The following is a 24371-nucleotide window of genomic DNA, read 5'->3' as shown; positions in this document are numbered from 1 at the left end:
TCCAGATGACAGTTTCTTTTAAACTTGCTTTATGATGCATTTGTCACCTGTAATCCCGTTGTCACAGCTAGGACACAAACAAATTCCTGCAACAGGAAGAAGGCTGTTAAGTTATTTTATTCTCAAAAACGAACTTTTGCTTTATGTGAAGCAGACACGTTCCAGTGTTGGGATTGGGAAAGTTCACTTTCTACATGAACTAGTTCAGTTCATAGTTCACAATTTTTTTAATTAACTAGTTCAGTTCATAGTTTATCATTCAAAATTTTGAACTAAGTTCACAGCTCCAAAAAATGAAATAGTTCAGTTATTTTTTTCAATATGTTGGAGCTATAATTTGTCTGCAATACCGCTCTCGGCCTCTACGCAATTCTACGCAATTAAACGGCATGTGGTATTGCACCTGTGAGGCAAGCATGAGTAGAGTTTTGTTCAGTTAACATTAACGTGGAGTGGAGTTAACTTGCAGCCAACACCATTGTATTACAAACACTGACAACGCACACACATAATGAGAAAGTACACGTGGCAATTATCTCGCCTTTTATCTTCCACCTTTGAATAATGTAACTTATAAACACCTAGTTTCAAAGCGCTGTGGCCGTCCTTAAAATATTTGTCAATAAACGAACTTCTGCTTCATGTGAAGCAGACACGTTGACTTCACTACTTATTAAGATATTTTAGATATGGAATGTTCAATGCCTTATCACGCTGATGTGTCCCAGCCCCACCCCAGCGAGTATAATGTAGGCTATAAATGTTTGGCCAGACCCGACACGCAGGCAATGATGAACTATATGACTATAGTCTATAGGCAAAATGCTGTCTGGGTTAGGGTTAGATGACTTTCAGATGTTGAGCCTAAATTATCTATATCAGTCGTTATCAAAGTGTGGTCCGTCTGCCAGTGCCCCGTAATGGTCCGCATTGGCCAAAAGTAGGAATTATTGCCACATTTCTAACATACAACTCAGAACGAAGAGAACACAGTCAGTAGTAGCCTAATCTATTAAATAATTGCCTAATCTATTAACAAGGTCATGGATTGATGGTTTAAGACAGGGACAATGAAACGAAAATGAAATGAGAAAGCCTTTGACACAGACAAGGAGAAGGAGCAACAGCGAGATGGTTCAGCCGCATTGGGCATCATCCCACTGCAGAGCTGCATTCAAACAGCGTTTTTTTTCTCCCGCTGCAGAGACAGCAAGATGATAACTATATTCTGTGTTGTGTGACGTTGGATAATGACAACTCTTAATTATGAAAAGTTGACTAGGCTACTAGGATGGCTATATTAATGCCAGTCGGCTAGCCTATAGGCCTACTGTTGGTAGTGAATTAAGTACTGCGGTCGTGTGGTCGGTATGCTCATCCTTATGTTTATTGGTTGTGTTGTGTTGCATTGGTGTGCCTGAGTGTGTGATAGGAGTATGAGGCTGTGAGCGAACTATAGTTTGTAACATAACCAAGTCACGCATGGAGCAGGGTTCCAGATGCTTTGCCTAGCGCATTGTCATATCTATAACTAGCCTACCGGTAGGTAGGCTATGTAAAAAAGGAGCGAAAATCATGTGCCGCTAACAATTGTCTGGCGCCAGGTCTGGGTAGGAGGCCTGTTGTTTCGGGGATATACTATTTAGTTAGATGGTCCACGAGTTTTTTTTTTATTGGCTAAGTGGTCTTTGGTCTGAAAAAGTTTGAGGAACACTGATCTATATCATATGGTCTCCTCACATGATTCACATGATCAAATAGAGACTTGACATTGGACAACAGCATACATATTACCCAGCAATCATCATTGCAAATCTGAATATGACAAAAATACCAAAGAAAACAAGATAGTAGCCTATTCATTTCATTGAATCGTTTTTTAATAGTTTCTGTAGTGTATGTAAGATAAGCATATCATTTTGTTATAGATTGCTACTATTTTTCCCAAAAATAATACCCACCATGATGGAGATAAGTTTGCCTTTTCAAGTGTATATATAGCGTTAGACACACTCTCTATTAAAATGTAGCATGTTTCCAAGACCCATGTGTCTACACCTGATGAACTTGCTCTAAATCAGTGTCTTGCTAGTGACAGCTGGGAGGTGGCCAATAATCAATCAACGACTTTTAGCACCCAAAGACGTCACGGAGTAGCTCGTCTGCGACAAAAAAACGTTGCTCCACCTACTGTTCTGGCGGTGAATTGTTTTCAACACCCACAGCCATCGGAGAAGTATAAATCAAAAACAGTACATCCGAATCCGTTTCCCCGCCCATCCGTAAAGAGGACGGACACCGACGCAGAAGTATAATTCGACCTTAATAAGAGGCTTGTGTGCTCAGCATGAAATGCTCAGCATCTTCTCTTCAGCTCTCCAGTCACACTGAGGTGGCATCCCCATCGACCCACATGACACAATTATTTCTAGCAGTTTAACTTGATGAGACACCGATAGACAGTGGTGGAAGAAGTATTGCAGGAAAAATCCTACTTAAGTAGGATATTAGGATGCTGAAATGTAATGCAAGTGTAAAGTAGCATAAAGTGGAAATACTCAAGTAAAGTAGAAGTACCTCAAAATTGTACTTAAGTACAGTACTTGAGTAAATGTACTTAGTTCCTTTCCTCACTGCTGATAGATGACACAGACCAGCGCTCTTCACCATAAGTAAGTGAGTGAGGGTCTGTGCTGTAGACAAAGGCAAAGTATCTCTCTTATACAAACTATTAGTTCAGTACTCACCTCCAGATACTGGTGTCCTGACCCCTGACTGACAATAGCCCGATAACTTCCGGAAGTCGAGTAGCTGCTAAGCAACCTGGTAAAACAGGTTAAAAGTTTAAAGGCCTTTTCCCCAGACACATATAAATCTAACTGAAATGTAGAGAGGACTGGGATGTAATGGGGAAACTGCTGTGGCACTGAGCATGTAACTAAGACCCGAGCATGCAACACTTTTTTAATCCTTTTTTTATTATACATCCAACCTTATTGTCCATGGCTTATTTGTTTTAGAGGGTATGAGTGTCTGTAGGTTAATGTTAACATCAAATTATGTGTCCTACTCTGTGTGCTTCATGGAGTGAGGGAGGGTTTTGTGAGCGCATATACATTTTGTCCCTGATGCATGACTCTTACTCTCTGTTGCTGTGTGTGCAGGGAGACGGTGGGAGGCACTGGAGCACCCCCTTGTGGTCACACAGGAGAGTCCAGCTCTGAGAGAAGCAGAGTCGGGCCGCCTTGGTATGGTCCACCTGACTCCACACTACGGCGGGCAGAAAAGATCCCAGAAAGAGGTGTGAACACATAGGCTACATCCTCAAGGATGAAGTAGGTAATGCATACACAAAAGCAGGGACTTTGCAGTTGCGGCTGTCTACCGTCAAGCCTCACCCGTGGAAATGGAGATGTAACGTGTACCGTCGGCAGTGGCTGTATCGTGAGTAACAGCTGCCGACAAAGGAGTGGGAAAGGCGCCAATGTTTCTGAAAACCGCGGCGATAGCCTCGCGCCCCAACTGTACATGCATGGGAAAGAGACAAGGGTAGGACACTCGTGAAACAGAGCCAATGAGAGTAAAATACAGTCGGATCAGTCTGAAGTGCAATTCAGGGTCCTCCGTTCTCTGTAACTGATTAAAGAATGAGCTTTTGTTGAATCATCTGCGACGTGCGTTTCCTGCATGTGGCATTATCAAGGTGCAATAGCACTTTCTGCATTCAAGTATTAACAAGAATAACTGGCTTACTTCTGTGTAGTTATGCATTGCAGTCTCTTATTTGATAAAGACCGAAATCAGAGTTGAGCAGGAATTGTAGTAATCACTGATCACCGTGGACTCCATGCTTCCTAGTGGACGATACCACGAGCGTAAAGACGAAGGGGTGTCCAAGTTTAAACGATCCTGTGTGTAAAGTTAATACTGACAAAACAGAAGATTGTTTTGACGAGGTGTGAGGAATGTCCAATTTGCGCCTACTCGAGAGCTGCATTTTGCTTCCTACGGTAAAATGTTTTTGGAGTTTTGAAATGCAGGCGTGTAATGTTTTTAAGCCATTAGCTTCTCTGAAAAAATGGATTTCATCCTCTCCTCTCCTCTGTGAGTAACGCTAGGCCTACAATAACTGTTAATTTCAAGATGCATCACATTACCTGAGTCACACTGTCAAACGTATGCATAACTATGTTAACCACAATCAATATACCGGTAACCGAATGTGGGCAGTTCATTCTGACTGCTTGAAAGTTGACTTCACATTGACTTAACGGGGAAAGTATATCTTCACAAGATGAAACCAAGACGCAAAGTCTTTGGTTCTGAATAGATGATGGTTGCCATGACAACTGCAGGCGGGTCCATAGACCATCACCAGAATCACTTAGGGTACATGTTCAAAGTCCATACATTCAAAGAAGCAGAGGTGTGGTCTCTGTTGTCCTTAACGACACATCCGTTTCCTGGCGGTTAGCCAATTTATGGGCTAAATCCACACACTAAAACGAATCTCAGTAAAACAAACTGAAGAACTGTAAATCTGACTTAAGTACTGTTACCTGTTGTAAAAACATACATGACACGCTTCCTACCATCACAAGAGGGCAGTATTGTACATAAATACAGTTTGGCAACTTGATAACCCCACATAAATTTAGCTTAGTTTATAACTGCTGTCAAAACATTTGCAGATGAGATCATCTGACTTAATTCTAGCTCTTTTTTGCTTTACATTTTTTTCTCAATGCATAAAAACCTTCAATGTCTGTAACAGTTTAGAATACCAGCTTGTGTATAGCATCTCCCAGTGTTGGTTTTGTGTGTGTGTGTGTGTGTAGAAGGGGTTAAAGTAACAAGACACTCCAGTGAAATTGTCTTTTATTCTGAGGTTGTTACAGTAAAAACATAAAATAAAAGCAGTGTTATTCACCGCCTCTGATGCCCAGACTGCCTGTATGTGAACACAGCATGTTCCATACGGATGAAAAAAGCAACTCTACTGAATAACATGAAATATGTTCCCTACAGCGCATTCTCTGGCAACAGAATCACCAAGGAGCAAAAAAAAACTGGGTCATGAACTTGAGTGCCATTCCATTTTAGAGCACAGGGGGCTCCACCTCTGCTCCGGAACAGAACACAGAGGTTCCAGCTGGACAGTGAGGTTGCAAGGCGCGTACTGCGACAGATCAAGCTAACATGCCATTCTGTAACAGTCTACTAGGGCTCCAGCACACATTTAGAAAAGGACACAGGAGGCTCGAGCACATCCCATTGCACAAGAGCAAGGCAGAACTTCCATCCCGTGACAACAGGGGGACGCAACTTCAAACTTTCACTTGGAAAAACAAAACTTCATAGATACTGTATGAATATGCATTGAAGTTATTTCTCATATATAACAGACAGTATTAAGGTTCAATTAAAAAAAGAGATAAGATATAAAACAAACACTCTGTGCTTTTGTGTGATGTTGGCAGGAAAAATAAGCTCACTTTAAAGAGCTGTAATGCCAGTCCATGTCGAGCTCCGGAGTACAGTCCAAGACAACGAAGCACGCCATTGGTGGAAAGCCACATGGGGGCAGTCTGTGGGAGAAACTAGTCACTCAGATCAAAAGGAATCCTTCTTTCCTCTGCCCATCACTGACTGTCCCTCCAGTCTCCTCTTCATCCCTACTCCGTCTCGGGCTTTAGGAAGGTCCGTTGTTCCCCTGCGACCCCTGGCTTCCGGATGCCTCTGCCTCTGGAGGTGGAGCCGCAGTGGAGGCTGCCTCTGAAAAACACATCAGTCAAGCACACTCACACAGGGCCTCCACCTGGGAATTTCAGTCCCTACCGCTTCTCCCTGTCCTCAATAAGTAAATGATTCATTTTAATGAGGACTTAATTTAAAAACTGACTATAAAAATGTATTTTTGTCTGGACAAAATGTAAGCCACTGTTCTGGCTGCGCTACATTTTTGAACAATCTTTGGGTATTACCCATACCCAGTTCCTGGAGTAGAGGTTGAAAATAGCCCCCTTATTGTTTCTTACACGTGTGTATACACACACACACCTGTGGGTTTGAGGTCCATTTGGGCCATGTCCTTGCTAAGGTCGCTGGTGCCCACTTCCTGAGCCTCCTCTGTGATGTCAGGAACAGCGTTTCTGCGGCCTGTGCGGTCACCACTGATAAATTCGGAGTATGATGCCTCCACGTCCATCATCTGTCCATCACAGCTACCATTCCACCAAAGAGAAGAGAGAGGAGAGAGAGAGAGAGAGAGACAGGCAACAGACAGAGAGAAATGGTAAAAGGTCATGACATTTCAAATTGATGTTTCCTCTGAAAGATGAAGTATGTGTGTGCCTGAGTGTGTGTGTGTGTGCGTGTGCACTAATGATTCTGCCATCCCTGGTGTTTCATGTCAAAATCTCCTCCTGTTTATCTCCATAACTGTTCCCGTCCCACAGTTTCTTCACACACTGAAAGAATGGCCAGAATGGCTCTGTTCACAAGTTCACGGACTCCCACACCTGAAATCTGTAACCCGTTCATGGCTCAAAGGGCCATTGTCCTGCCAGTCATGATAAAAATATATATATATATCCACATTAACAAAGCACACAACAAAGAAAGTTCCCTGAAAAGCACACCATTCCAGCCACTGCAAGCAGTAGCAACAGGTCTTCTCCCCTCATCCTCCCTCCATGAACTCCAAAGCTCACCCCCACAATTGTTTACAAACCCAACGCACTTCTCCTCTTCCTTGTAACGTCATCGTCTCACTTTTTTTCACCCGCCAACTCGTATTCCCTCACTGCCCAACAAACACATTCAGTGCTCAATACACACTATCCAAAAGGGCAGGTAAAGGAGATAAAGGGTAGGCTGGTCAATAAAGAGATCAATAAAGCTGTGTGAGAGAGTCTGAAAGTGTGTGTGTGTGTGCTTTGAGTAGATGGGAGAGGCAGAGTAATCCAGAGGGAAATGCTCAGAGCTCACATTAGCTCAGTTTCTCTCCGCCTCTCCTCTTTTTCCTCTGGAAGTGGGTCATGGATCCTGCCAACTACAGAAAGACTGTACAGCTGCCCACTCGACAGGGAGAGAGAGAAAGAGAGTGCTGGAAGAAAGAGACAAAGGAGAGAGAGAGATTGAGAGACTTAACCCATTCATTCATCATTGACAAAGAAAAGCTTAACTTTCTCTGTTACCCTTCTGTCCTTGCATCGCTCTAGGTGCAAGGGCGACAGTGATCAGAGAGAGAGAGAGAGAGAGAGAGAGAGAGAGAGAGAGACCGACAGCTGTAAAGGAAAAACAGAAAAAGATGATCAGACAAAGCTGCAGCTGACAGCAGCCCAGCGGGACGGGCGTCACAGGTGTGGAGTCTCCGCACACTGCCAGGGACTACCGACAACACACACACACACACACACACACACACACACACACACACACACACACACACACACACACACACACACACACACACACACACACACACACACACACACAGCTCCAGGACCATAACGCTACAGTTAGCTGTGCTCCCCACACCCAGAAATAAGCATGGTCTGTCCAGCCCATTTTCTGCTGCTTAGTCATGGCATCAGACTACTCTCAGAGGTCTCATGTAGCCCGTTTCTACAGTCATGCACAGCTAATCTACATTCAAACTCTATCTGGACCAAAGGAGCCCACACAGACCCCTCTGTCCAGCAGTCCACTTCCAATCCCTGAGGCATTCGGGGACATGCAACAAGTTCCATTAAGAGAAGCACTGAGGAGGCACTTGAGCTAGCATTAACAGCACCCTCTTACCATGTCCCCTAGTAGGAAAGAGCCCTTTAAGTGTTTTGGTGACTGAGGAGATAAGGCTGCTATGAGCAGCTGATCGGGCAATCCAGGGGGAGAGAGAAAGAGAGAGATAGATACCAGTGAGGGTGACAGAAAACAAGAGCGCGAGAGAGAGTAAGAGAGAGTGGGAGTGAGAGAGAGTGAGATACCAGTGAGGGTGACAGAAAATGAGAGCGCACGCGCGAGAGAGAGAGAGAGAGAGAGAGAGAGAGAGAGAGAGAGAGCACCGCCATCCTGGTGGGAAAAGAGTGATCTTACCTACAGAGCAGCGTGAGGGAACGGATCTATTTTCACAGCAGCCATTACAGTGGGAGCTTTGAGCATGAGGAGTCCCAGTGGGGCCCGTCTCTGCCGGCTGCCCGTCTAATAAGAGGAGATGAGCCGCGCACGCTGTGCCCCGTGCCAGCCACGCCCTCCATTACTGCAGTGCACTTCCTGGGCCCTGGCCACAGCCCAGAGAGTGAGACTTCTCCTGCAGTGGATAAGTATCTGTTTAATGTGACTAATGACGAGGGCAATGCACTCAGGGCTCAGCGGGACTGCAGGAAAAGCCAAAGCCACCACCCTAAGCAAGCAATCAAGTGACATTAGACCTTGAGCCTTTGATTGTTGCCGCAAGCAGAAATTACATTTGAATCGCAGAGTTTCCTGAGAGCGAGGGGGGAAAACTCTTTTCATGGCCTGCTCATATCAGCTTGCTTTCTCAGGGCGAGGTGCAATTAGCTGCCGATGGCCTGTGTTGTCTTAAACTCAGCAGGAGGAAGAGCTCCAGGTGCAAGAGCTTAAGGGAGTCACGAGGCCGGCACATTCAGCGGAAGCAGTCAGCCTGGGGAGCCCCAAACTGGGGGGGGGTTACGGGGGCGGACTGGAGCACACCCCTTCGCTGGCTCTCATGATGTCAGCCGCTGAGAACCGGATCAGCGTATGATCTGGAGCAGGGGAGTTGGATTTCCTCTGCCAACCCCTGCATTGTTACTCAGCTCCAGCTTCCTGGGCTAACGTGTAAATAAAGAGAGCTTTGCCTTTCTTTTGCTTTGCTGCTGGGAAGCGCTAGCCTCAAATATCTTTCCCCTTTTTCAGCGGTGGGTGGTGTGCTGTAGGGCTTCAGGGGGCATACACCAATCCCCCCCCCCCCCCCTTGTGTGAATATGGCATCATAAAGGATCCCAGCTCCCATGAGTCAGAGTCTCGTGATGCATCACACAAAACCACAGCAACACCCAGAGCTATTCAAGTGTCAGCTTAAAACAAACCCTGACTGAGGGGAACCATAGTCGCCAGTCACACAGCAGCACTTCCTGTTCAACTTAAACACGCAAGGCTGTGTAGGCTCACTCACCAGAAGAGGAACTTTCTTTTGAGAGGCAAGAGTGTTTCTCCATGCTCTGGGTTGCCCGTGTGATGAGTGAGTGAGTGAGTGTGTGAGTGTGTGTGTGGCTGAGGCCAGTGGGAGGAGGGGTGACCCATGCTTCTGCCAGAGGAGTTCAGGCGAGCAGCTCCCCCTCATGACTCATCACCTGCTCTCGAAACTCCTCCAGACCATCACTGATCCATCACTGAACGCCCCAGTGCAACCAGTTCTGCCGCTTCGCCTGGGCCAGCGTTTCTCAAAGTGTGGGGCGCCCCACTGGTGGGGCGCAGAGACGTGACAGGTGGGGCGGGAATGGACGCCATGAACGGGAGATTTTTTTTTTTTTACCCCTGATTTATGGCATGCTTTCCTGTAGACAATATATTTTGATTGACGTCGGCGTATTAATTGCAGCGGGACAATTCAAAAAAAAAAAAACTTCAGTTTAGTTTAGTTAGGGCTGTGTACTATTCTCGCTACGTGTTTTACCCGTCCAGTGTGTTGACAGTCAGTTCAACAGTCAGCCAAACTTGACGAGCCAGGTAGCAAGCGTCTTGCTCCTTTATTGATGTCAGGCGAAAACTTATGTATGAAACAATAATACACAAGAAACGGAAAATACTAAGAAGGTATCTTAACTAAACACAGCAAGTTACTATTAGATTAATTACACCAAGAATCAGAGCAACAACAGATTACAGCACAGCTGGCTAAAAAGTGCTAACGTTAGCCACCAACGGAGTTATGAATGAATGGTGTGCTAACGCTAACGTTAGCCTAACGGTCACATATTAGAACGTAACGTATCTAAATGTATAATAATTACATTTCACGTTTCAACGAACTAACACAGTTCATAACATTTAAACATAGGTCACTTAAACATATTTATCACAGGGTGAGACAGCGAAAAAACTTACTAGGTATGTGCGTTACTAACTGTCACAGTTGTTCCCTATCCCACGAGACGAGTATGATGTCAAAGTAAAAGTCCGTCAACAGAAAGAAATACAATTCGCCTTATTCACGTCGCGGCCATATTGAAAACGAAAACGAGGCTTGGTTGGGTAAACCCGACCGGAAGTCATTCTTTACGATACGAAGAGTAATGATGGACAGAGAATGGACCACAAATATTCTGCTCTTGCCCCCTATAACCGTGGCATTAATAGATTATTTTTTGCAGCTCACCGTCAGCATCATGTTTATTTACTTGGCTATTATGAAATGCACCAAACATACCATGGAATGTGTGTGCCAGAAAGCTCAACATGAGCAACCTTTGAACAGCCTCTGAAGGTGAGGAACTCCTTTGCCTTAAAGTAACTGTATTTAGCTATTGTACTTTAGGGTAAGGGTAAGGATTAGCAATCTAACCTTTACAACAACAAAAAAAAACAGCTTAAAAAAATTGGGGCGCTGCAATGACGTTTAATATGGAGAATAGCCTCTGTGCTATTGTCATACCAGGGTCCGTAGGCATATTAGCCTACTGCGTTATGTAAGTTTGCCTTAAGACGCCAGGTTACTACTGTCTGCCAAACTAGTAAGTCGCTTATTTGCCGTCTTGTGTTGCACTTGCTTGATGTTTGACTGTGTTAGGAAAGTCGTTGACTCACTAGTTTGTCATAGTGTCAAAGTAAGCACATTTCAACAGGTTTCGCTAGGCTAGATTTCGCCGCTAGCATCTCGTTAGCAATTAGCAATTCCTCCCTTCTGTTGCTGTAACATCTAACTTAGCTACCTTGACCATGTAGGGGATCTCATTCTTTCTCATGGAGGGAACGGCCCCCGCTCTCACACTTGCCCTGCCACTCTCTCTCTTTCTGACTGCAAAAGCATTGTTATTCACAAGATCATCCTGGTAAAGATGCCATGAATCACCTGTCATTTTACAAATTTGACTCATTCGTGCTATCAATTCTGACAGTATAACTTAGCTGCCATTTGCTAGCTAGCCAAGTAAATAAACATGATGCTGACGGTGAGTTGTAAAAAAACAATCTATTAATGCCGCAAGGGCAGAAGATGTGTGGTCCATTCTCCGTCCATCATTACTCTTCCAAAATTTCCCTCGGAATTAATAAAGTATCCATCTATCTATCTATCTTCGTATGGTAGAGAATGACTTCCGGTCGGGTTTACCCAACCAAGCCTCGTTTTCGTTTCAAAATGGCGGCGCGTGTGAATAAGGCGAATACTGTGTGCGTGCAGGGATGGATTACCGAACGGGCCTACTGGGCCCAGGCCCAAGGGCCCCTGAGCTCAGGGGGGCCCTAAACCAGAGCCTCTGCGTGAAGTCTCTGTTATTAACTTTGCTTGCTGTCAATTGTTTTTAGACTTTGTATTTGTTAATATCAGAGGTGGCTTAAATGTATCTCTTATTTGTGGTTAGAAGCTGTGTATTTTGTTACACGTCCTGACTCATGGTTTCATAATCTGTCCATGTGTGCGTGTCCATAACAACAATACACTACAACATGAAATCACTCCAAGCAATATACATTTGCTGACCTAAATAAGATGCTATTTGTTATTACTTGAGGTTATTTCAATAATTGACAATTTTAAGCTTGGCCTACCATTTTATGGGAGCGATGAGGGACAGGTGGGGCTTGAAAAGGCCCCCTTGTTCAAAGTGGGGAATGACAAAAAACATTTGAGAACCACTGGCCTGGGCTCAGCCAACCCCACTGCCAAGAGGACTCAGAGTTGGGTAGAGAACATCCTACGGTGTAAGGGACCTCCATTACACGTATTGACTATGGATACTAACTAATGCACAAACGGATCTTATGCCCGTAGTTTGTCATTAATAATAATAGTAATGGGAAGATCAATATAGGAAAAAGTGATCAATAGGCCCATTGGTTAATTGACTTCCTATTCCAGGAGGTAGAATATATTGTCATTGAGAATAGTAATGTCCATTCAGCTGTTTCTAATTCTATGGTTTAGTCTAAATGTTAGGAGACTTCTGAAATATATTAGTTGCTTAATGGAGATCAAAATTGAGGGTGGGTTCTCTACAAAAACTGAGTAAGAAATTGATCATATGCAGTTACGATTTAAAAACTGTGTGTATGTGTGTGGAGAGGGGGATTCAGTGACAACAATTCAGTGACTGTCAAGATGTTGCACATACGATAACAGGACAACACTTCATTTAGCGCAGGAGGCTAAAAATATCAGCCTTGATTCAATAAGGCATGAGTTTGGGACCAACAGATACAACAGACCGTTTTTGTGCATCAGCGACAGGCTGTGGGTGGAGAGAGGGGGCAGCAAACAGGCAGGGCGTTGTCTGGTGGCCGTCTCCCACAGCTTATGTCTCTGAGGGCTTCAGATCAGTGTTCTACAGGGGGGGGTCTGGTGGCCGTCTCCCACAGCTTATTTCTCTGAGGGCTTCAGATCAGTATTCTACGGGGGGGGGGGGTCTGGGTGCAAAAAGGTCAGAGGAAAGTGGGTGTCAGCTTACCATCACTGTACACCTGAGTCGTGGCCATCACACAGACCCAAAACCCCTGTCTTCAGACCAGCTGCCCCAAACTGTTGTTGCCACAGCTGTTGCCACTGAAATGGGAATGTGAATCGAATCAACTCCTGCAAGAGTTAACATGAAGTTTATGCTTTTGCAAGTTCTTCAGCAAAACCGCACAACTTTAGGAGGTCAGAAAGACTTACTTGGGGAAAGTTTTATGCCACCAAATAGTGCCAAATCCAACATGGTGCTCACACCCAGGGAAATAAAACCCCCCATCATACAACAGCTGATTTAGACCTAATCCAAAACAGCACAATACTCCACATCCAGCTCAACACAGTGAACCAATCCAAGGGACACTGAGCCCAAAACAGAGTGCACCGATATTAACCCAATATGATTAATTCATTTTAAAGAGGGGGGAGCATATCACAAATGTCTATATCTATTAGAACCTTGATCTATTTAAACAACTATGTCATGCAATAGCTCTGGGTACTTCATAAACTGACCTGATCTAATGTTTTCCTGATGTTTACTAACCCAGTCAATATTATCAGAACCTGTGTCAACTGCTGATGAACTACTAGAGAGACCTGCTTGTTATTGTTAAATGCCCCAGAGCTTCAAAAAACCATAATGGTATTTTCCAGGGAGAGCACTGGTGTACACACCCAAACATTAACTCACCACACAGCGTGGGAGACTTGTGCCTGTGGTCGGACACAGCCAGAGTAAAACTTGACCGTAGGAAAGCAGCCTGGTCAGTCCCAAACTCAGTAGTATTTGCATGCACCACGCACACCCTCCTCTGTCTCTGGAGTTAAACGCACAAAGCCTCCTGACCGCCTAATTAGGCATCATCAGACACAGTGCTGCCCTTTTGTGCTGAAATTTAAACCCAGAGGAACTGGACGATCCAGTCATCCTGGCTCCAAGAGGAGGAGGTGGAGAAAACGACTAGCAGAGGAAACGACAGGTAAAGGTAAATGTGGCAAAGGAGCGTTAGCTTGGAATCTCTCCTACAAAGGAGTTTAAATGGACCAGCGTGAGGGAGGAAAAACAGGAACTTTGTACTCCCATTGAAAGGAAGAGAGAGAAGGGAGGAGAGGGAGAGGACAAGAGCAAGGAATGCCTGGGTGTTTATTGTGCTTACTAAATATGGTCAGTACTTCCAGATGACATCTTCCAAGCGCCAGAATCAATTTTTTCTGCATTCTTTGCGTGCTAGTGTGGACTGCAGGCAGCTGTGAGGGACTATGGAACATAACAGATTCATAGCTTGTCCTTACAGGTCCTTCTATTTAGGCAGCCGCAGGACAGGAAAATGACCAGTCACATAGCTGATGATGTGGCATGAACAGTTAGTAAACAGCAGGCCAAACATAGTTAAAGAGGATGTCTGATGGTCCAAATATTATCATCTCTGTGTACTCTGAAACCAGAAGTCATAAACTGTGAGAGAGTAGATGGCTGATTCTTGGCTTAAACTCTTAGAGAGGCAATGACAGGAGAGAGGACAGCAGCTTTGAAGGGAGAAATTCTGTGCCCTATCCACCAGTGTGAGTGGTGAACAGAAAGATATACAAGTGGTGATGCAGACAGAACGATATACAAGTAACACTTCCACAAGAATTACACGTTCCACTGAGTCTACATTAGATGGCCAAGAGAGATAACCAGCTAGAGGAACTCTAGAACAGAAATGATTCACTCGCATTTGGAAAAGGCGGAATTCTGTAGTCACACCCCAAGTACGAGGGGTGGGGATTCCTGTCAAGAGCATTAGTGCCAATATTATATTACTGCACACATCCTCTTAAAGTACTTTAAATAATAATAATGAGAAGAAACCATCTTCCCACTTTAATCTACAACTAAACTATCCTCACTCAATAGATTCCTACCATATCAAAGACAAGCGTAAAAAGCCTATAACAAGGAAAATACATAGAGTTATAGGCAGGCATTGATGTTTGCATGCAGACATGGCTCCAGTCTCCAAGATGACTGCCCGTTATCAGAGAAGATACTGAACCTCTGGCCTCTGTGTGCTGCCTTCTATTATCATTAGAGCTATATTGAATATGGGTGTGTGTTCATTTCTTCTTATCTGTTTAATGGACAGCGCCATTTGCCTGGTGCACAGTGAGAACCAACTTTAGACACGAGGGATTTACTGTGACATTTCCTTTGCCTCTCAGTGTGCTTGTGGTTCAACAGAAAAGGCTTTTACACTACACAATGCCTGTTTTGTGCACACTGAAAGCTTTCATGAAGTGTTAACCTTGAGAACCATTATGGTTACAATTACCTCATCAGTCACATGGAGACTACTAATCTAAGTTTCGCTCTCCGCCCACCCCTCAGCTAAGTCTCCTCAAGCCCATCACAGAGCTCCTATACCATCCAGACACCCACATATGCAAGATGCAGCCATCCATCATACACCCACCTGTGTAAGATCAAACACAGCAGTGCAAACATCACAAAGGCCTCTTGTGAGGAGTTCGAGGAGGTAATGCAATGACAAAACCCCCAGTGATCTAGAGACTCAGTTATGTTAACAGTTCTAGGAGTTAATCATTTACAGCCTGCCTGGCCTCTTCATTACATGCTGATTAAGCCTCCCTTCCAAACCTTGCAGTTACACTGCAATTACGGCGGTCCATACACCAGCACAGCGTCACTACAAATGCATTCAAAACACAAAGACAAAGAAGAAAAAACACTGCTAAAAGCCTCAGAAACATGAATACACAATTACATTTACAGCACAAATACACAAAAAGCTCTCAGCTGGCACACAAAGACAGCCACAAGAGACTAATGAAAATATTTTTGATGCAGTGTGGCTCCTTCAATTCAGCAACTTTTTAAGCTCCCACAGCATTAGCAAGGAAGCCATTTAGTAATAGTATTAGCTCTCTGGCCAATGCTGAATCAACCAAATTAGGCCATTTATAAGATGAGGGAGTGAGCAGATCATTTCATTGAAAGGCTTCTTGAATCATCCATCCTGGAAATATGTTGAATTTAATGATCCTGATAAAAGTTCAAAGGGGAAATGGAGGTTTACATGCACAAGTATTGCTCCAGTCACTCTGGTAAACTATTTTGTTGATGTAGTGTTCAATATCAACAGGGAAGTGAGAGCTGTAGCTGAAGGCTGAGCACTGGCCAGGGAATGCTTACTCATGCTCCCGTCACTCAAAATCAGACCTCATGCTCCTGCCATTCAGATCCAGACCTCATGCTGTTGGCATTTAAACTTCAACAGAATTGAATTCAATCCAGTGGCTTCCACGTTTTAAAGTGGTAACCTCACAAAGGCACTTCCTAAGAATCAAAGCCCACACCCACCAAAATCCCAGCCTTGACGGGAGTGACATGACAGCCTCATTTTTCAAACCCAGCAGGAGTTCCATCAGATGAGGAGAAAGCTGTAACTTGAGTGACAGTTCAGAGGTGTTCTGGAAACAGTAGAAGGGTTGGGGAAATGCCTTTGAGCAGTCACTTCTCTGCTCCTGACTGATAAGAGAGGCATGCCAGGTTTCTTTATCTAGCAAAGAGAGGACCCAGCAAGTGGCCTCTAATCCTCAACCATAAAAGGCATGATGTCTTGCTAACATCCATAAGACTAAGCCACTACTTAGCCAGCCTCGGAGTTCATCCCCTTCCGTTAATTTGCAGAGTATACACAATGTAATTGAAGGACGGGAATGCCGATCACTTTGGATTTCCTGATTTGTTTCCTGATTTGTTTAAACCGTAAGATTACATTGAACTTCAGTTGCCGTAGACAAAGGGCGTTTTTATAGGCATCAGTTTGTAAAGCCAGGTTATGGCTGTCGGAGTACTCCAGAAGTATTCCAAAATGTTTGCTTACAGCATCTTTACATCAAGCACATTACTGTGGTCAGATCAGCAGCACCTCAGACAGTTCAGCAAGTCACTGCAGGAAGATGACCTCTAAAACGCAGTAGCCAGGTGGCACATGGGGCACTGTCAGGGAAATCAGCTGGCTCACTGCATATAGATCATCACTGGATCTGTAGGTCAGCTTATAAACTTCAGAACTGGGTCACTACACAGAGACCAGCCCTGGTGCATCACTGTCCACTCAACAATACACCTTTTAAGCAATGCATTCATTCGAGGGTTGGGTCATTACAAAGACAGCTGAGGTGTGTGTTTGTGAGGCAAGCTTTTAATTAAAAGGGTCTCCTTGGGAAAATGAAAGTGTCTAAAAGAGGATCCAAGAGCAGATATCTTCAAGCCCCCACATGGTGACTTCAGTGTGGAGCAAGGCAATTACAACTTCCTGTTCTGACCTTCGGGGAGCATTTGCGTCACACAAAAATGCTGCCCTCCTTCCCTCTCCAGAAGAAAATGGGTCATACGGCCTCCAGAGCCACCTTACACAGCCTCAACCAGCTACTTGCGTGGCCAGTGACAAAAGGCCTGCAGCATCTCGGCTCACATTTTGCCAGATCAGGAGCAACCAGGCACCTGCCGCCCAGCCCCCAGATGGCATTGTCTGATGGAACGCTGCCGTCATGACACTTTGCCAGACAAGAATTACCCTGGACTGAGAGTCGAATGTACACAGGAGTTTGCTGACACATTTGTTTTTCCCCACACATTTACACCATTGAGAACCCTGACAAATAGCATCAGATTATTACTGATCTGGCCCTACTCTGATGGGAAGGTTTTGGATCTGTGCCACATACCACAGGGTGCCACTGGAACAGTTGAGTAGTGAGAGGTGACAGCAGATTTAGAGGACAACAGCCCTTCAGATGTATGTTGTTTACAAATCAAATCTCCAGAGGACAAGGGTTTTGTTTACCCTGCATGGTGTTTTTTTCTGGATCTCTTGGCAAGGATCCCCTGGCTGGGCACTTGCCTCACGCTTTATGCCAGAGAGTTCACGGTTTCAACACATTAAAATAAGACGACAGCTGTGTTCTGCCGGCTCTGCAGACGTCAAGTCCGGGCAAGTGGGAAATGCAGTGGTCGTAAAAACTAAAACACCAACAGTGTGTCTTGTATAATAACGTGAAACAACGGAAGCAGTGCAAAAGGGTGCTTATTTATTCCGGCTGAAGACTTATCAAATGACTGTTTCTTAAAGGACTTGCAACCAACGCACTGCCTCGTCTCCACGAAACGCTGCCGGGAGAGCGCATGGCGGGTGATCAGACTCCGCTCCCACTCCGCCCCCACTCATGCTCTCATGGTGGCACCACTTACGCGACGCAGTTTGTTTTGGATAAATATGGATTGACACCCTCGACATTTGGCTTATACATTCTAAGAGTTCTGGAACATACAAATGCAGCCTACTTTAACTAAAAGGGACATACCTCTGAAAAACCGCCACTTCAAAGCGGTTTGCACTTGGAGCGACAGTCACGCACAGATGCGTGCATCAAAGGCATAACAAATCACTCCTGTTCGATTCCACCCTCTATATCCACACCAAAATGCACGACACCATTCGTTAATTATATAATTTACGACAGAAAATGCCGTTCATAGAATACTGTCTCAAGTGCCTATGGAGAGAGAACACTTCGCCACTCATTGCAACAATGTAACGACTAACCTTGGTCCCGATCGAGTTTCCTCCACTTGTTACAACGCAAGCTTAGGGATGTCCCCCTGTAAAGTTTAAAGTCCTATTTAAATTCATATCGACTGGATTCGGCAGATTTATGTTAAGCGTCTTCGGTGAAGGAGAAGAGAAGTTGTGTTCGCAGGCGTACTGTTTCATGGACAGCCCCTTGAAGACAAAGCAAGGGATTACGTCCTTAAACAGCTGTTTCCAAAATGGAGTTATCCCATAGCCAATCACGCTCCCGCGCTGAACCCGGGCGCTGCCGCCGGTGGGGGCTCTGCTCTGTGTCAAATACCTCGTGCAAACACTGTCAAAGAAATATGCTACCCAGTGTTCAGAAACCGAGAGCGTCACTTTACAAATCTGTGATGAATAACATATCGTTTGAATGTTACGAGGCGTTGAATTGATGCAGATGGACGTTTTCCCCTCACGTCTATTTAGATTAAACAGGGACGTCACGAATCACCCCGAGTACTGTCTTTGACCTCGCACAGCTTTTATGCTATTTCAAATGTGTAACGAGACAATAAAATCACAAATGTTTCCTAACAGGGCAACATTATACCGGTGTCTTAGTTCGAGGATCAGGGACTATTCTTTTACTACTTGGTCATACTTTTAACATGAATCTGAAATGTACCTATGTCGTTTCTTTAGTTGTATCAATAATTACAGGGATAGGATATAATTGGCAAGCCTGGAGTACGCAATATTATCTAAACTTGCAATGACGCCCTCTAACGGAGATGCATATATAACGGAGATGCATATATCTGCGGTAGCACAGACGTACTAATTCGCAGCAAATTGTCAGGGTATGTCTTTAAATGATTGGGACACTAAATCAGTCATGCCACATTCCAATACATGAATCCGATGCTTATATATGTGAAGGGCTTTATTAGGATATCCTGGTCGTTTCTGTTTGTGTTTTGAGAAGCAGACCGCATACCACACTTATTGAAAACTATTCCTGTTCACATCTCAACGGACAGAAGCTAGCTTACTTGGTTATCATAAATAACAAAAATATATATATCCCGTCAGGGACAATAAACAATATAACAATACATGACAATGAAAAAATAAAAATGTTAAATATAAAGGTGAATCTGTACAAATACTAAATAAAAAGTTCCTTTCATGTTTTTTTTCTCTTTTTGGCAAGGAGGCAGGGAGATAACACAGTGGCAGGTTTTGAATGACCACATTGTTTGGGTGAAGCATGTGATCAAGATGGAGAACTCACAGCCAGTTCTTGGTGATGTCTGTCATGGTCAGTCCCTGCTCTTTAGCAGTGCCTTGACTGACAGGACAGAATAATATTTGTGTGTACACATGTGACAGGGAACATACAAGGTGTGTGGCAACAACACATGAGCACAGAAAAACAACCGTGGAGTTTACAGTGAGATCCCCTCTACAAGTTGCTTACACTGCATTGGCTATACATCTAGTATACATAAGTCTATACATCTAAGAGTAGTTTACATACAGATTGGCTATTTATATTAAGACTGACTGGGTAGGCAAGAGGAAAGGCAAAGAAAAGTATGAAGAGAAACACATGAATATTGCTCAGTTTAGACCACCAAGAGTGAAGATTTGTAGCTGTCCAGACAGAGGGCTGCTGAATGTCTTCCTATTCAGGAGGTCATTTGATGGTTAACTATACTATCCCCATCTCTGATTAAGGCAAACCATCTTTGGGTGTTAAACATATATGAGTGGCTAATGCAAGATAAAGCAGAATGCAAAATACTTTCCGTTTAACTTACACCTCACAACTCCAGAGATGGTTACAGACTTTGGCAAAACCACCTCAGGCTAAAATGACATGGTTCCAACTGAAAAAATATATAACTCTAGACATAAAGCATAGCTTTAAAAACATACCCATGGTATAGGAAATGATACCATTTTCTGGGTTAACAGAAAGCAACAGAAAGCAAGCATTCTGAGCATAAATGAGTCAGTCAGTGCTAAACAACAGTGATCAGTAGTAGGGTTCAGGGTTTTCCAACAGTGGATCAGCAAAGAGTGCTGTGTAGCAATAAACCATAAGAGTAACAACAGTCAGAAGTAACGTACCAGTCAGTAGGACAAAGGAGTGTCATAAGTGCGGTAAGTTCTATGTCAGTCACAGTGGACAGTAATGGCAGGTTGAAATAATGAGCGATGTGGTCCATAGCAGCGTTCAGTAGCAGTAGTAGAGCTGAGAGCGCAAGCTCCTGAAGGTATCCTCTCCCTGAGCCCCGCCGTGCTCCCCGTCAAAGAGCATGGAGTCTGGCAGGACCCCTCCCTCCAGGGGCTCCGGCTGGCAGAACTCCACCACAAAGTTCTCCTCAGCATCCAGCAGCGTCTGGGTCCAGGTCGCCGTGTCCAGCTGGCCAGCCACGCCACCGTACTGTTCAGGCAGCACCGTACGGGGGATGCTCCGGTGCAGAGAAGACATGTCAGAACCGTGGAGAACATACTGCATAAGAGAAAAGAGATGATGGGGATAATGATAATAGTTTGACTTGTGATGTTGCAAGAGCCAACATATTAGTTAGGCTTTGTTCTAATACCTCCCCTATTATTACACTATTGTTGTACACTCACATCAAGAGTGAGGTGCATGAAAGAACTACAAAAGCAGCAAGCTCTATGTAAATTATTATATATTTACCATTTGGAGGTTTCTAAAAGCACCGGAACAGACTCGGAAGCTATAGATTTTACCTGTGTGAATGTGCTAACTATTTAGACCAACTAGAACCCTCAGAGACTAGCAACACAGCAAACAGCTTTAACTATTCAGCAACCCAGTTAGAAAGCCTAATTCATAGTGATGAATTAAGTGAAGTGATCACACATGCTGCAATGGCATAACATGCATTCTGTATCACTGAAAAGTGTCACACACAGACTGCTTACCCTCTCAGCCATCTTCTCCTTCAGGAAAGGCTTGATGATGGCAAAAATCCCCTTAAAGATGCGCGGCTCATTGATGATATTCACAGCTTTTATTCTGATAGGAAAACCATCCTGAGAGAAGGAAGAGTGAGAATAACAAAGTGCATGAGTAAAAGAGGAGTGTGGCTAGATTATCACATTCAACATGTGTGCTTAAGGCATGACATTGCAGTTGTGTTGAGTTTCCAAGGGTGAAGCGCAGTGTGTAGGTGATATGTGTCTTTGATCTGGAGCATGTGGACAGATGATGAGAACAACAAACGAACCTGCAGGATCCCCACCACCTTCTTAGCCAGGAAGGGTCCAGGGTTTGACGCCTGAGACAGCCCCACGCCACTGTAATCCACCAGGATCACCAGGCCATTCACCTGCGTCTGCTCTGCTTCAATCAGCTTCTCCAGGGTCAGGTAGATCGCCCGGATGTTGTCCACAAATGGGTAATCATTTTGCCTCCACTTCCCTATGCAAGAGTGTGTAGGAGTTCATTGATTACTAAGCATTCCAATTAGCATCAGTAAGTACAAGTTAGCCGCCTGTCATTTAATGTTGTAGAATAACAACCTCAGAGGGGTAAATACTGAGACTTGATTAGCAGGTGACATTTTGTAACAAGATAAAGCAAGTCAAGGCAAACAGATGAATAATGGCATCAGACAGATGATTGACATAACACAGACAGGTCAATGATGACATCACACAGGCAGACAAGCCATTGTTAGGATCAGATGAGATAATCAATACATTACACAGTTTAGTCAATCATCAGGCAGGGCATAAGTGATACAATTGGAAAGATTTGTCAGTGTAAAAGGTTTACATAAAAATATAAACAAAAAATAACAGTGTGGGGTCCTCTAACCTGGCCTGAGGCAAAGTATATAGCGGCCATGGTTGTCTGGCTGTGGCAGCACCGTGAGGACACCTCGCTCCAGCACGTGCCTAACCGTTGAGGGTCGAAGGTCATGAAAAACCTCTGGCCAGGCACGACGGCTGGCATGATAGTTTAGCAGCAACTGCAGAGCACGGTCGTAGTCAAACTTCCTGGCTCGCAAGAAGCGAAGCAGGAATGCATCATCCAGCCGCGTGCGCAGGTGTGGGTGCTCCTTCAGCACCATGTCCCGAAGAGCTTGTACATCGCGCAAACGCCATTCTGGCTTCTCCTGCAGCTCTTCACGGGCTTTAGCCTCCAGGGATGGACTCAGCGTGCACGAGTAATTGGGGGGAGGGGGGCCAGGGAACCCCCCATTACTGGGCTGTGGTACTCCTGGGGTCGGGGTTCCCTCCATACATCCATTGCCTTCAGCCATGACCTCGCTCTGGATCTGAAGATAACAGCGTTCTTTATCCCGTTTTCAGAATCCCTATAGTTGTGAATAAACAGAAACGATGTAGATCTCAATCCGATAACCACTGCTACCTTCAAAGAAAAATAACAATGCAACCTATTCAGTCATATTTCAAACATGAAGAAGACGCTCTATCATCGCATGCTAACGCAGTACAGTTAATGTCGATATGGTAATGTAATAGGCTGTATGTTTCCCCATTCATGTTTTGCTTAAACAGAGTTTGAGAGTTAACGTTAACTGGGTAGACAGGCAAGATTTAGTGGCTAGTAGGCTACTGTCTCTTTCCTCTCACCTTTTTTGCAAGAATCTGTCCAGTAAGTGTTTATGTCGACGACAGATCCTCAGTACCAGTGGCACACTGTCTTCTCTTATATAAAAAATGTATTCGTTCAGACAGGACACTGACCAAAAATTCCATATCCTGACTATTACATGTTGATAGCAAAGAACGTGATTTTTCAATAAGTCAAGAAAACAAACGATTAAGTGACAAACCAGAACTTCCGGGAATTTAGCTAAAGCCTTTTTTCATTGGCTATTGGTGAGCGTGTGGCAAGTTGCGTCATGTTTCACTGGGACCTAGGAAACGACCCTCTTCAGGAAACCCCCAGATAGCCTACTAAAGGTAGCCTACTCTTTTATCACTGTAATAAGTGCAACATTTTGTTTGTGGTATAGCTGTATTGCTCTTATCACAATAGTGTCTGTCCAAATATTTTCTGTCCTTTGTTTATGAAAATATGTTTGATGAATTAACGCTAAATTGACGCTAGGTGGCGTTGTTGGTATTCCAATATGAGAAAGCGAAACCTCTCACCGTAACCTATGACATAAAATTGTGACTGACTAGGATGTACTAAGGAGTTAGGTAAGAATGGTGTCATCATGACGGCTTGTAACTCAGTGTACTGTCTAGTGTAGAACAGGACATGTGGAATAGCGCTAAATAAAAGCAGATAAGACTTTTCACTGAAAGAACGAGTGGGTGATTCCAGTTTCCCCTTGGGTCCTATAATCCATTAATATGCTATATGACTGGGAACAACACCTCTTTCCTCGCCACAGGAGCAGGCCTAGGAGAACCTTGAAGTCAGGCGCCTCAGATATCCCAGGACTATCAGGAATTGTTTTATGGCATTTTATCAGTGAGCTCACGCCCTTGTACAAAATATCCTTGACCAAGCACTGCCACGTCGCCACAGCTTTATTATCATGTTTTTGAGCCTCTCTGATTTTACAGCCGAAGGAGATTAGCTTGTTTTTTAAGATGACCCTGCCCAGGCTGAGCGCTAGGATAAACCTCTATTTGAGTCACCTAAAACTAACCTGTAGAATCAGATGAATAAATCAAGTCTTGTTGATCGGGTCTGAATGATTCATGGCATTACATCAGGACTGAATGATTCATGGCATCACATCGGAAATGTCCACTGACTTCTTTCCTTTTCTCACGTGACAGTGCTGTCGTCCCACTGCGGCCCCTTGAAGCCATGACCAATGTCATTTCTGCTTTGCTAATTCAGTTCAACCATTTACGAATGCCTCCAATGCTTGGACATCCAATATTTACTGGACAAATAGGAATTGCACAAGTGCTCTCAGAGATAACAGGTGGTGCTCCTGAGAGCATGTCCGCCACAAGCCACATACCTAGAGGGTCGAGATGAAATCAATATCCCATGTGGATAAAGGACTGCGACGTTGGCTATTCAAAACTAGGCTATATGACTTAGTGTAATACCAGTATATTAATCATTA

The 24371-nt window shown here is 44.3% G+C and overlaps 3 protein-coding genes across 4 annotated transcripts in view; all 3 read right to left on the bottom strand.

The window, feature by feature from the left end:
- The window catches only part of zgc:136971 (S9 family peptidase), an 11839-nt gene extending 7816 nt beyond the window's left edge, over positions 1-4023 (bottom strand). Inside the window, exons 1-4 of the mRNA XM_031566026.1 lie at positions 3754-4023; positions 3399-3522; positions 3144-3270; positions 2748-2823 (exon numbers count right to left, since the gene is read on the bottom strand). Of these exons, the coding sequence (XP_031421886.1) occupies positions 2748-2823; positions 3144-3270; positions 3399-3522; positions 3754-3771 (345 nt within the window). The 5' untranslated portion in view covers positions 3772-4023. The remainder of the gene's footprint in view (positions 1-2747; positions 2824-3143; positions 3271-3398; positions 3523-3753) is intronic.
- Positions 4024-4861: 838 nt separating this feature from the next.
- pkig (protein kinase (cAMP-dependent, catalytic) inhibitor gamma) lies at positions 4862-18520 on the bottom strand. 2 transcript variants are annotated; one of them, XM_031566027.2, is made up of 3 exons: positions 18292-18520; positions 6061-6211; positions 4862-5775 (listed from the first exon to the last, which is right to left on the bottom strand). In XM_031566027.2, the coding sequence occupies exons 2-3, from the start codon at positions 6209-6211 to the stop codon at positions 5693-5695; spliced, it is 234 nt and encodes a 77-aa protein (XP_031421887.1). In that variant the 5' UTR covers positions 18292-18520; the 3' UTR covers positions 4862-5692. The 2 variants fall into 2 exon arrangements, with proteins under 2 accessions (XP_031421887.1, XP_012690562.1); XM_012835108.3 differs by having other exon boundaries at positions 6061-6224; positions 18292-18505.
- Positions 18521-20471: 1951 nt separating this feature from the next.
- Positions 20472-23137, bottom strand: ttpal (tocopherol (alpha) transfer protein-like). Its single transcript, XM_012835001.3, has 5 exons — positions 22906-23137; positions 22124-22625; positions 21531-21724; positions 21226-21336; positions 20472-20782 (listed from the first exon to the last, which is right to left on the bottom strand). Exons 2-5 carry the CDS (start codon positions 22569-22571, stop codon positions 20504-20506), a joined length of 1032 nt encoding a protein of 343 aa, XP_012690455.2. The 5' UTR covers positions 22572-22625; positions 22906-23137; the 3' UTR covers positions 20472-20503.
- Between the last annotated feature and the right edge of the window lie 1234 nt (positions 23138-24371).

This window comes from Clupea harengus, chromosome 4 (genome assembly GCF_900700415.2).
Source record: "Clupea harengus chromosome 4, Ch_v2.0.2, whole genome shotgun sequence".
NCBI classification, from domain to species: domain Eukaryota; kingdom Metazoa; phylum Chordata; class Actinopteri; order Clupeiformes; family Clupeidae; genus Clupea; species Clupea harengus.
This window is presented reverse-complemented; position numbering and strand designations above follow the sequence as displayed.

Coding starts and splice junctions, on each gene's coding strand:
- pkig (XM_031566027.2), bottom strand. CDS start 6,211: ATGATGGACGTGGAGGCATCATACTCCGAATTTATCAGTGGTGACCGC. Junction 5,776..6,060: donor AATGGACCTCAAACCCACAG/GTGTGTGTGTGT, acceptor TGTGTTTTTCAG/AGGCAGCCTCCACTGCGGCT.
- ttpal (XM_012835001.3), bottom strand. CDS start 22,571: ATGGCTGAAGGCAATGGATGTATGGAGGGAACCCCGACCCCAGGAGTA. Junction 21,725..22,123: donor TATACTTTGCCTCAGGCCAG/GTTAGAGGACCC, acceptor ACTCTTGCATAG/GGAAGTGGAGGCAAAATGAT. Junction 20,783..21,225: donor AGGAGAAGATGGCTGAGAGG/GTAAGCAGTCTG, acceptor TCTCTTATGCAG/TATGTTCTCCACGGTTCTGA.